General features: G+C 43.1%; 1 protein-coding gene across 1 annotated transcript in view; it reads right to left on the bottom strand.

The window, feature by feature from the left end:
- The window catches only part of GBE1 (1,4-alpha-glucan branching enzyme 1), a 119,345-nt gene that overhangs the window by 73,115 nt on the left and 32,873 nt on the right, over positions 1 to 13,357 (bottom strand). The window contains exon 2 of the mRNA XM_087721512.1: positions 1,096 to 1,265. Coding sequence (XP_087577638.1) covers positions 1,096 to 1,265 — 170 coding nt within the window. The remainder of the gene's footprint in view (positions 1 to 1,095; positions 1,266 to 13,357) is intronic.

Raw genomic sequence — 13,357 nt, 5'->3', positions numbered from 1 at the left:
CTTTATTTATTTATTTATTTATCAGCACAAATATAACAATCTGTATTATGTATATATACTATCAGTTTGCCATTGCTGCATACTTTCAAATTTAAACTCCCAGTCATACAGATAGCTTGTATGCTGTGAAATATATGCTTCTTTAAAAAAAGCAAAAATGGCTATGTATAGTTTAAGCACTTTTATAATTACATATAGTTCCAAACAGGAGTTTAGATACCTTGGCCAAACAGTATGTCTCAATGAATTCCTAATGAACAGATGACATAACCTCTATAGTGAAACAGAATTAAATAGAAATAACACCCAGTTGAGAGTATTTATATTCTGGCTTCCATTTTTTCCTGTTCTTCCTTGCAGAACTCTTTCAGTTCAGAGATATTCATTGGCTTCCTTACATGCACAGAATATTTGAGATATCCCCACAGATTTTCAGTGATTCAAGTCAGGGAATTGTAAAGGCCATTCCAAGCCATCCATGAAGTACTTACATGAAAAAAAAAGATGAATGCTACAAAAATGTTTGAAAAGTGCTATTTGTCCCAAAGGGAATACTAAAAGTATTGACTGAAAAGCAGTTTAATTTTTGGCACCTGACATACTATTTTCTTTTTTCTCGATCTCTAAATAACATCTATGCATTCAACTCTGCAAACAGATATTATTGTTTGGTTTTTAGTGGCTGAGTCAGCTTTTGATCACTCTGTAATTCATTGAAACATTTAGATTTTTTCAGAATAGCCTGCAACTTTTACACACAACCATATACAGTCCAAGTCAGTACCCACTCAGACTGTAACATGGTAACTATCATTAAGGGCACCAGTACATTTCATGGTTTTTGGATATGAAAATAGGTCTCCAGATGCAAAGCTCAAGAATTGATACCTACCAAACTTATTTAAATAACTACAGTTCAATAATCTTGTCTTATGCAGAGTACAAACACACATCACATATATTTTAAGTTAAAGTTTTATTGAGATTTTATCCACTGATTTTATTAATAAAATGAAAAACAAACCCATGACATTAGGACTGATTTTAAGATACCATACCAATAAAAGAAGCTCATATGTGCTGGAAAATACTTACTAAAATCACCAGTAAGAAAAACTGCTTCTGCACCAGGAACCCATTCTTTACAGTATAATCCTCCATCTATGAATCTGTTGATTCCAAATGTTTGGTAACTCTTTGTGAATTCATTGAGACCTTCTTCATTTTCTTCAATCTTCTTTAATATGCGATGAAATATACCATACCTTCAATAAAAGAATGTGGTTTATGGAGTTGCTTTACACACACACACATACACACAATATCCAATTAAATTCATGATATCAGTCATTCGTTAACTGCTTTAAATATTAATATTGTTCAAATCATCTGTTCTATTATATCTTACTAAGCCCAATTATTACAACTTTAAAAAAAAAAATTGATGAAAACAATAGTATCCCAAGCTTTCTTAAGAAAGTTTTTCTTCAGAAAACAAAACCTACAGCAGAGCAACCATGCTATGGTTCACATTATTTAACTTAAAAGGGTCATTTGCTCAAAGAAAACATCTGTCATAGTGACAACTAAGATATTAGAACTGTGGTGAAAATGTCATTGCTAGGAAACAATTTAGACTTATTTAAAGCAATGCTACAGGTTTAGACATCTTCTTAAGAAGCTCCCAGGGTATCATTTACTGGCTATTCCATCTGATTATGTTAACATTTTACTTGCAAGGTTAAACCTTTCAATATAATTTAACATTCTCATGGAATGTTCAAAGAGCATGTTGTGAGTGTACACATCACATTTAACAAGAAGTACTTCCTATCAATGGTTTTGTTTAGAAGACTTAGATTTACCTCATCCCTTGTAAACATTTTTTACACATGAAGCTTATGGCTTATTTAATTTTGTCTCATTCCCAGAAATGATAATGCACATTTTACAGAGAACTATTTCCACTGCTCAACCTTTCAGAATGTTTTGAAATTGACCATGTAGTCATATTCGCTCCAGTTGACTCAGAACAAGTTAGCAATATCACAAGTCAAACAGTGCTATAATACTAAACAGAAAGAAGGAAAAATTGCCAGTAAATACCCCAGCTCCTACTCTATCTTGTTGTGGTAAAAAATCCCTGCTCCATGCAGAAAGAAAGAAAAAATAATAGTACTCCAACTACCAGCATAATATTTTTAGTATTTGCTATGTGTTTTTGGCCATTTTACAAAAAAAAACAACAACCCCCAAAATACCACCCCTATCTGTTTCTATGAAAGGAAGCTCCATAGAGACATAGCCATAATTATTCCTACATAATAATTCTAATTGACAGCTTTGATGATACTTAAGAGCTAATAAGTGTTGGTTTCCCCAGCAGTGAGTAAAACACAAATCATTTCCAAATAACTCACCAATCTATTTGAAAATAATTCTGGAGTTTTGACTCAGGACAACTGCCAGACTTTGTTCCTGATAGACCTCTAGCTATTGGAGCTATATAGTGTGAAATATTTCACTCCATTAAATCTATTTCCAGGTGTGGGGTGAAATGTGACTTTATCTGCTATTTTTTGCTTTCTTTGTTGCTCAATTGTGTAAGTTAGTCTGTATTATTATTATTACTGTTAATTTGTATTATATTGCACCTCAGTAATGACTAAAATGTGAAAATTAACCTCCCCAAATGCCAGTTCTAATGGCCTCAGATTGGTATTACACAACAGACTGAACACACTGTCCTTCTCATTTTTAAGTCATCTCTGATGACAGATGGAACTTGTAAGAAAAATGTCTTTCAATAACTAATTCATGGCTTGCTGTCTACTGGTGTGTACTGATTCTGATCACTTTGCTGTGAGAAATCTCATTACAAAGTTGGTGCTGGTACAGGCCAAGCAAGAGACATATTAGTCAAGAATAATGCCATAAGATCAAAAAGATGCTGGGAGAACACCACCACCCCCACCCTGAGATAATGATATTGAACTTAGGAATGTTCAAAAGCTATGCATTAAACAAGTACAGAAGTACTTAGAAAAAGAAATGGCAACAATTCAAACTATTTATTTCCAGACCCAAATCAAGGTATTGATTTTAAGTTTCAATCCCTATATGGTTTAGAACCCACATACTTGCTGAATTGCTTCTCTTCACCACAATCCGCTGAAATCAAAGGGACCGCTCAGTGTAAGGTAAATGGACTGGGTACTTAAGATGTCATCTCCTTGGTCATGATCACATTATGAAAAACCTTTGTCGTTTTGAGTTATAGGAAGCCGTCTTCTCACTCACATTACCCAAAATATTCTGTTTTGACAGACATTTGAGTGGACCTGGTCTACAATTGCTACTGAGATATTATTTTACATTTTTATTGTATTATGATTTTATCTTTCTTCCATGTAATCTGCCTTGATTTTTTTGAAACAAGGAAAAAATAATAACATTGGTAAAATGAACAACCATCAACCTAAATACTGCAATATTGACATGAAAAATGTCGTTTTATTTTTATATTTTTCATCATGAAATAAGGAAGGTGGCGGCTCTCTTTTAAATAATAATAATAAAAAAGATATCACCAGGCATGGTACATTGTACTGGTAACCTGGCTCACAACTGATGCTAACTGATGTCTCCAGACCCAATATCTTTCTTTGTCTTTATCTACCATAAATAAATTCAGGAAAATATGCTAGAATTTGTTTGTATTTTCTTGCCAGAGTTGTTTAGATTCTCCCTTTTAATGTTGATTGATGCCCTTTTTTTGAATGAATTTTTTTGAAAAGTCATCTTCAATTTTTAATTGATAATCCTCTCTTCTAAAAAGTTCCCAGTCATTCTTCAGTGCCTACCCTGTAGTCTCTTGTGGCAATCTTAGTGACTATCTAAATACTGTATTTTGGGGTGAATAAAATATATGATTCACTAGGTTATCTGGTGTTGAGACACACCCATTGGTGTGTTAATACTATCAATTGGTCTTGGTAGTTTTGGTATCAGCAGCCCCTAAATAACTTAAGTCAGTATGATCTATGCAGCTTGGTGATGGAAAACAATCATATTTACAAGTGTATATTCCTTTTGCTTCTGGTATGGATCACGTTAGATTTTGGGTTCACAAAAATGTTCCTCTCCCCTCTGTTAATAAATCTCATATTCAACACTGGCAAAACAGGAAAAAAATAGGAGTGGTGAACATGCAGATATCGATATCTGATTTGATATGATAGATCAAAGCAATAATAGTTGGCAATTTTCTCTAGTGAAAAGCCATTGGAATGGAATGCTGACAGGAAGTTGCTTGTCTAAGAGAACTGTCTGTTAGTAGAAAGCAACTATATTTATGTTTTTCCTCTTCTGTTGAGGATCCTTGGAAACATTGTTCTGCCTGCACTGCAGAATCCAAAGATAATAGCCTCAGATTTATTAATAGCAGAGCTAAGTATCCATACATGTCAATTCTGTCAATGATAGATCTGTTGATGCCATTGTTGAATTGGTAGTCTGACTCGGTGAAGAAAATGTAGCTTTCCTGTTTTTTCCAACCCTGAAGGCAATAAAATGTTATTTCCTCTAAGTCAGCCTTGAAGGCAATCAAATGTTATTTCCTCTAAGTCAGTGATGGCTAACCTTTTCTGAACAAGTACCCAAAGTGTGTGCATGCAGTCTCCCCTCCATGCCCCCCATGCATGCACGGCAGAGACCTGATGACCAACTGGCCGGCAGGAGATGCATGTGCATGCACAGTGGAGCTGAACTAGGACAACAGCTCACATGCCCAGGTTGACTTTGATGGTGCCAAGAAAAACATTTCTGCATGTTATTTCCATATGTGAAATACAGTTTTCTGAACCATTATTGAAGCCAAATGGAAACAAACAAAGTCTGTGCTCTGAGTGGTCAGCATCAGAGCGCTCAGTGGTTATGCAATATTTCTCAATACAGTATGGTATAGATGGCCATTTCTTTATTCCTGTTTTTAAATTTCTGGCATAATGTGATCTTTTCCTATGAAAAGAAAGAAAAGACAAAAAAACCAACTTTTTTTGTTTACATTTCAAAATTAGACCTCAGAGACCAGAGGCCAACGTGTGGAAGAAAAGATAATGTCACTACCTCTTGGACCTAAACAGTGGTGGGTTGCAGGCGGTACGCCCGGAGCCAGCCCGGAGCCCTGGATACCATTCCGGTACGGTGCTCTGGAGGGCCCACCCACCTGCCCGAGCTCCTTACCAGATAGATAGATAGATAGATAGATAGATAGATAGATAGATAGATAGATAGATAGATAGATAGATAGATGATAGATAGATAGATAGATAGATAGATAGATAGATAGATAGATAGATAGATAGATAGATAGATACTTTATTTGTATGCCGCCCTTTTCCCTGAGGGGACTCAGGGCGGCTCACAATTCAGGGGGAGGGAGGACAAACAAGTTACAAACATAAAAACAATACATCATTAAAAAGCACAACAGTCATACTATTCGAGTGGGGTTGAAATCTTTAGCCCCAGGCCTGTCGGGACAGCCAGGACTTAAGGGCTACGCGGAAGGTCTGTAGGGTGGTGAGGGTACGTATCTCCACGGGGAGTTCGTTCCAGAGGGTCGGAGCAGCCACCGAGAAGGCTCTCCTCCGGGTAGTTGCCAGCCGACATTGGCCGGCTGGTGGAATTCGGAGGAGGCCTAATCTATGGGATCTTATTGGCCTAGTGGAGGTAATTGGCAGTAGGCGGTCTCTCAAGTACCCAGATCCAATACCATGAAGGGCTTTGTAGGTGACAACTAGCACCAGTGTTTAAAGGCTTCTGCGTTTCCACATATAGTGCCTGTGCGACGCTCAGCAGAGCAGCTGGAGCATCGCGGAGGCACTAAGATGCATGTACATGCTGCGCACATCCATGAGGATTCCACCGGCCCATACCGGTTGGAACGGGATTTGAAACCCACCACTGGACCTAAGTGGGGGAGGGTGGTTAAGGAAGCCTTTGTACACTTAAGCTTAGAAACTTCTCAATTCAGGAAAGTGAGACAAGGGAGAGGGAGTAAACACCCTTATGAGCTTCAGTATGGATTGCAGTGTATGATCAGAAGAAGGTGACTTGCTAAATTTACTTATCAATGTCCTTTGCATATAAAAATACAAACTTTACTGCTAAGTATTAAGCCTATATAAGGATTTCTTTAAGTTCCATCATCAGTTTTTTGTAATATGCAAGGCAGAACACATTCCTCCCTCAAGAGAAGAGCTCTAAATATAAATTTGCTTTGTCAACAAATGCATGACAGGTGATGGAATTCTGAAGCTTCTTTCAGTTTAATTTGAATGTATAAACTATAAGTCAAACCAAAAAGACAGGAAAAGACAAGTTATACATGTTTGGGAGGAGAAAGGTCAAAACATCACAGCAAAACTGATCAATTAACTATTAAGCCATCTAATCTTTTTCATAAAAGAACTTTTTAAAAACATGTATAGGACAACCATTCCCATCATTCTTTATCATTAGAAACTCTAATTATTCTGTTCTGCTGCATTTTCTTCCAGAAAAATCCATTGCCTAGCCCTATTATCTGGGGAAAGTTTGAACTGTTAGTGTTGAAAAAGTAGACAAAATCCTGAATGTTGTAAATGTAGTCTCCTATATATTAAAGTTGGCTAAAGTATCCCAGAATCTATGGATGATTGGGACAAAACAAAGGGTAAATTTATTCTTGAATGTAGGAGTAGCCCCAGCAGAATTTAAAAAGTAGTGGTTCTCTTCTCCCCCTTAAACCATTGCTATGTCCAATAGTTCTGAATAATTTCTGATCTAGGTTGTGAGAAGTTAGTCAAGCTGCAGCATCAAATGGCCTTGGAGAAAGTGGATGAACCATGGTGGCACAGTGGTTAGAGTGCAGTACTGCAGGGTACTTCTGCTGACTGCCGGCTGCCTGCAATTTGGCAGTTCAAATCTCACCAGGCTCAAGGTTGACTCAGCCTTCCATCCTTCCAAGGTGGGTAAAATGAGGACCCAAATTGTTGGGGGCAATATGCTGACTCTGTAAACCGTTTAGAAAGGGCTATTATGCACTGTAAAGTGGTATATAAGTGCTATAAGTCCAAGTGCTATTGCTATTGCTATTATTTGAATGCTTTTGGTATTGGCACAGATGTTGACCTACAACATAGGATATTCTGTTTTTCTCTATCTTAATTTTTAACATTTTTAGTTAATTGTTAAGTTGCCCAGAGTCCATTTTGGCCATATAAATAAAATCAATAAACTGTTTAGTTATGAATAGCAGAGAGAAATCTACTACCACACATCACACCAAGCGGGGCAAGCACTGTCCAAACAAAACTAAAATCTATAACAATGTTATCAATAGTAATAAAATCAACTTCCTCATGAATTTGAGAATGGGTTCCATCATATGCATATCTGTATCTGAATAAAAATGTAACTACAAATTTATTAGTGTGAACTCAGTATTGTTTTCTTGCAAAAACTGTAAATATTAAATTACCTAGTCAGACACAGCGCTCCAAGCAATATCAAGTATAATTTTCCTGAAAAGATTCATGCAGACACTGCTATGTAGGTTTTATACCAAGATATAGAAAGGAAATGAAGATCATAAGAGAAGCATAGAAAATTGGTTTTCTTGACACATGAAAGCTTTTCAAGTATTATTGGTGTAGAGGTGTGATTTCATAGTGGATAATATCCTAAAACAGAAATTCAAACTAAATGCTATCTTAATATAATATCAGTTGTCTTGTAATTCAGTGATAAATCAAACTGAGATATCAAAATATTTGTATGTCTAGCCTATTTGTATGTCTAGCCTACTAAGAAAACTAGGCTGGATTTGGTTATTAGTGGCCATTAGTCTAATAACTGTATATTGCACTAAACTGTAGAAGTAAACCAAACTCTTGGTAGAAAAAGGAGAAATATTAATGTATATTTATTATATAAATTTTACTTCACCATGTTCTCCAATATGCATAAGCCTTGGAGAATGATGTGATTGATCTGCAACCAGTACTACCAAGGATTGATGCACACCATTTTTCTTCTTACTGTTGAAGAGCCTGGGTGGCCTATTAGAAGCAGCTGCCATTGCACCAAGCCTTATTTTCTGCAGCATATTAATATAGGAGTTTAGAAACCTTTGGAAACCCTGTGGAAGTAGATTCCATCTTCAGAAGCCTCTTAAAGCCTGTTTGCATAGGGCTTCCAGGGGCTTCTGAAATGACCGTTGGCTTACCTGAACGGTCGTTCTCTGGGTGCTGCGAGGAGAGTCCAAGTGTGGGTTAACACAGTCTATCTGCCCTAGGACTGAGTGAGTTTTTTCTCTCTTGGCCATGCCTCCCTCTGCCTCCATTGTTTCAGTTTTAAAATGAATAAGCAACCGCGCAGGAAGTCCGTATCACAGTCATGTCCAGTCAGTAGTCTCAAATTGCCAGGATCCGGGTGGGATTGGACTCTCCTCGCAGCGCCCAGAGAACGACCATTCAGGTAAGCCAATGGTCATTCTCCAGTGTGATACTTGGAGAGTTCAAGCGTGGGACATACTCAAGCTATAATGTCCCAGGTGGGCCAGAGACCAGAGTCTCCGGAGCCTCTGCTGCCTTCTGTAGAATTCTCCTTCCAAAAGAGGATTCAGCCGAGGCAAAGGTGTCAATCTTATAGTTCCTGATAAATGCAGTGGGAGATGCCCACATGGCCGCTCTACAAATCTCGAGAATGGAAGCCTGAGTTGCCCAAGCAGCTGAAGTCGCAGCGCTCCTTGTCGAGTGTGCAGTCACATGGCTCGGCACGACCTTGCCCTCGTGTTCGTAAGCAAGCTTGATGTGGACCCTCAACCAACGACCAACCATATGAGAAGACGCCTTGCGACCCAGCGATCCAGGGTGAAAAGACAAAAAATGATTTGGAACGTCGAAACTCCTTGGTTCTCTTAATATATATCCTAACAGCGCGTCGCACATACAACTTGTGCCAATCACACTCTCTGGGGTGGTTAGGCTGCGGACAGAAATTTGAGAGGATCACCTCCTGCGTTCTATGAAAGATGGTGTTGACTTTAGGAACAAATGTGGGATCCAACCTCAGGATAACCCTGTCAGGATGAACAATGCAAAGATCTGCCCTGACAGACAAGGCCGCCAATTCTGAAACCCTCTGAGCTGACATGATGGCCATGAGGAACGCCGTCTTCAGAGTCAGATGGCGAAGAGTCGCCTGACGGAGAGGTTTGAACGGTGCCCCTGTCAAGGCCCAAAGCACCAGAGGCAAGTCCCAAGACGGGTAATGGTGGGGGCTGACATTAGAGGCCCCCTTCAGGAAACTGAGATGTGATTCGCCTTTATGGATGCCAGGTGGGGTAGTGCCCACCTGCCCAGCGACTCCGCCTCCGTCATGAGCCTCCTGGAGTGAGTCCCGCCTTGTCTGTTCACGTGGGCCTTGGTGGCCAAGTTGTCTGTCAGCAATAGAACATGCTGACCCACGACCAGGTGCGAGAACCATCATAATGCAAGCCGGGCGGCCCTCAGCTCCAGCCAGTTTATGCTCTGGGCAGCCTCCCTCTGGTTCCACAGACCTTGAGCTAGCTGGCCCTGACAGTGGGCCCCCCAGCTGACTAGAATGGCGTCTGTGGTGACCACGATCCTTTCGGGCTTTTTGAAGAGACATTCCTTCTCAACCGCTGTCGTCCTCCACCAAGAGAGGGACCAGAGGACTTTGGGTGGGTGGCTCACCTTTCTTGAGGAATTGCTGGTATTGGTCCTCTGCATTGGCAAGAGGAACCACTGGAGTTCCCTGGCATGGAGTCGTGCCCAGGGAACCACCTTCAGACATGAGACCCTAAGAAGCTGCGAGAGCGATATGATCAGGACAGACCTGGACCTCCGACACTGCTGGACTCTGTGCCTGAGGTTCTGCAGCCTTTCCGGGGAGAGGAAGACCTGACAATCGACCAGGTCTATGACCGTGCCTAGATGTTGGATGCAAGTGGTCAGGTCCAGGTGGCTTTTCTCCAGGTTCACAGAGAAGCCATGCTGCTGCAACGTGAGAATGGTCATCTGAACATCCTGCCTGGCCTGACTTCAGCTGCTGGAATGTATGATGATGTCGTCCAGATAGCATTCCGGGTGGATTGGATGTTTCCTGAGATGCCCTGCCATCACAGCCAGGATCTTTGTGAATGTCCTGGGTGCAGACAAGAGGCCGAAAGGGAGGTAGTGTCTCCCATCGTAGAAAAAACCTCAGGAACCGCCTGTGAGCTGCGTGGATCAGAACGTGCAGATAAGCCTCCTTCAGGTCTATTGATGTGAGTAGATCCCCCCCACCTCATGCACTCCAGGATCGACTGGAGGGACTGCATTTTGAACTTTTTGTAGGCCAGATGTCGATTTAGGCATTTCAGATCTAATATGGCCCTCAACCCACCTGAGCTTTTGGGTACGAGGAAGAGGATAGAGTAGAATCCCTGCCTCTCCTGCCCTTGGGGTACGGGTTCTATGGCCATGATCTGCAGAAAGTGGAGGATCTCTGCCTGCATGAGCTCCCTCTTCAGACTGCTTTTCGGAGTCAGGCACTGAATGAAGGACCTCTAGGGAAAGGACAGAAACTCCTGATCGTGTTGAGGACCCAGGAATCTGTCATCATCTCCTCCCACACGTCAGCATACACCTGGAGCCAACCCCCTATGGGAGGACCCCTGTGATGGTCATTTGCTCCTGCGGAACTGAAGGGAGGAGTTCCCGCCCTTGTATGACTTCCGAAAGGACTGCTGCTGCTGCCTTCCACGTGATCTGAAGGAGCCCCTGTCCTGACCCTATCCCCACCCTGGGAATAGGGTCTGTGGTAAGCGGAAGAAATAGATGGCTGGTTAGCCTCCTTGTTCCGAAAGGACTGCTTTCGAAAGGAACCAGAGTTCTTAGGCTCCTTCTTTTTCAAAGTGGCTGGAAGTACATTCCGTTTGTCCTTTGTTTCGATAACAAACTTGTCAAGGGCATCCCCAAAGAGCTGTCCCCCCTTAAACGGAGTCGAAGCGAGCTTCCACTTAGCTTTCATGTAGGCTTGCCAGTGGCAGAGCCACAGCAGCTGTCGCGAAGTAATGTTGGACGCCAACGTCCTAGAGGCAAATTTAGCAGCATTCAACGAGGCATCCGCCAAATACTAAACTGTGGTAATAATTTTGCTGAGGTCATGCTTCCACCTGGATCCCCTGGTGGGAGGCTTGGCTCTCAGCTGTCTCAACCAGAGACGGGACGCCCTGATGAAGAAGGAAGCCGAGGTGGATGCCCTGATAGCCCAGGTGGCCACGTGGTGCGTCTTGTGGCATGCCTTCTCAGATCTTTTATCCTCCACCTTGAGACCGTCAAGAAGATCAGCTGGCAGGTTCAAAGTAGAAGTCAAGGAAACCACCGGGGCATCCACCTCGGGCAACTTCAACACATCCTCCATCTTACCCTCAACAGAATAAAGGGACTTGTCTCCTCAATAGGATTAGTCAACATACCGGGCTCAGCCCACTGACACTGAACAAAGTCCATAAACAGGTCCGGAACAGGAATGTCCTCCTGAGTAGGAGTTGTTTCCTTGAACAGACCTTCCTTGGGGTCCTTGGAAGCGGGGGATGGAGCTGTCGCATCCTTGGGAGTGGATCCCAACTCAGTAGCCGCCTTGGCCTTATGCAAAATAGATTTAAACAAGGTCGGCTTGAATAGGCCAGTAAAGGCCGGCTTTTCAGGGGGAAGATCGTCATCTTCCAATAACACAAAGCCTTCAACCCAACTCTTCCATGGCCACAGATGTGCCCGGAGAGACCGGTGTTTGTACGGGATTATGGTCCGGGGCCCACTTAGCCTTGGATGAACCAGACTTGATGGCCTCCCTGTGCTTCATTCCCTCGGCTATGCCCTGGGAGATAGCAATTGAAATAACCTCCCTCATTTCGGCCAACAGGGCAGCCCCCCCGTCCCTCCTGGCATGAGAGCCAGACCGGACATGCCTACTCCCATGACTCCCAGTGCTACTCCCCTTCTCTGGTGGAAGCAGGCCCTGGAAGGGCCCCAGCTCCTCCCTGAGTGACGAACTAGGGGAGTCCGGATACCCACATGAAGGTTCTGGGGAGGAAGCCCTGGACCCCACCCTCATGGGGGATGGGGACATGCTGTCCTGAGGGGAAGGGAAACCCCAATCACCCCGTTGGGAGGTGGCGAGCCAGGCCTTTGCCCCGCCGGAACCGGGGATGCCTGCTGCTGTGGGGTCTTGGCCTTCACAACGCCTTGTTTCCGGGGGCCCTCCCTGGGTTTGCTAGTGGTCCCAGAGGCCCATAGGGAGGCCTTCTTAATGGTGCATTTCCTCCCCTTACTGCTCTTAGGGGAAACCTCGATCCTGCTGCACTTGGTGGAGGGCCCAGACTGCACCTTCTGCGCCTCCGTTCCATTGTCTGCTATGCTTGCACCAGATAAATGTCGCAGCGGATAGGCACCAACGTGTCACCAGCCGGCGAAAGGTGCTTGCGGACTCTGAGTGGAGGGAGGGCCACCCAAGGGCCGGGAACCTCCCTACCAGCCGCTTCCCAGGAGATCCAGGCACAGGGAAAAGACAGGCCTGGCCAGCGCCCCGGAAAAGGCCTGAGCTTCCAGGCGGAGATTTGCAGCTGAGGGGCTGAGACGATCAGTACACGATCCAACGGCATGCTACAAACGACCTGCTCTGCACAAGGCTTGGGAGAAAATGGTGGCCGCTGCGTGCACAACTCCAGGCAAAAGTGCACGAACTACCAAAATGGCCGCAGCCATCCCTGCTGATCTACGGAGCACCGCCACATCTGCTGGGGCACTCAGCCACTCACACACCCATCCGTCCCTTGCTCGCCAGCCACCACTGGACAAGCTACTCACTATTTCCCACCCCGCATGTGACCAGCGGGCAGCAAAACGATCCAGCACCCCCTCAGCAAACACAAATAAGAACAGATGTGAAGATCTCGTAAATCAGGTAAAGGAAACTTTCTTGGAGAGAAATAGAGCTTGGGGAGTCCAGATATCTGCTCTAGGACTGGAACGCTCCCCAAAACAGTCCAAATGGGCAGACTGAGTTTTAAAACTGAAACAATGGAGGCAAAGGGAGGTGTGACCAAGAGAGAAAAACCTCACTCAGTCCTAAGGCAGATAGACTCTGTTAACCATGCTTGGACTCTCCAAGCAGCGCACTGGAGAACAGTGCAGTGATTCTGAAGGCTTCTAAAACTGCACAGGGCTTCCAAAGAATGAAGCCGATTTGTGCAGGGCTTCCAGAGATTTCTGATGCCATTCAGAAGCAGGTGCCAGGAAAGGTC

Source organism: Thamnophis sirtalis, unplaced genomic scaffold (assembly GCF_051295495.1).
Source record: "Thamnophis sirtalis isolate CommonGarterSnake01/CBP01778 unplaced genomic scaffold, rThaSir2_p1.2 scaffold_8, whole genome shotgun sequence".
NCBI lineage: Eukaryota > Metazoa > Chordata > Lepidosauria > Squamata > Natricidae > Thamnophis > Thamnophis sirtalis.
The sequence above is the reverse complement of the archived record's forward strand: the minus strand, read 5'-3'. Positions and strand labels throughout refer to the sequence as shown.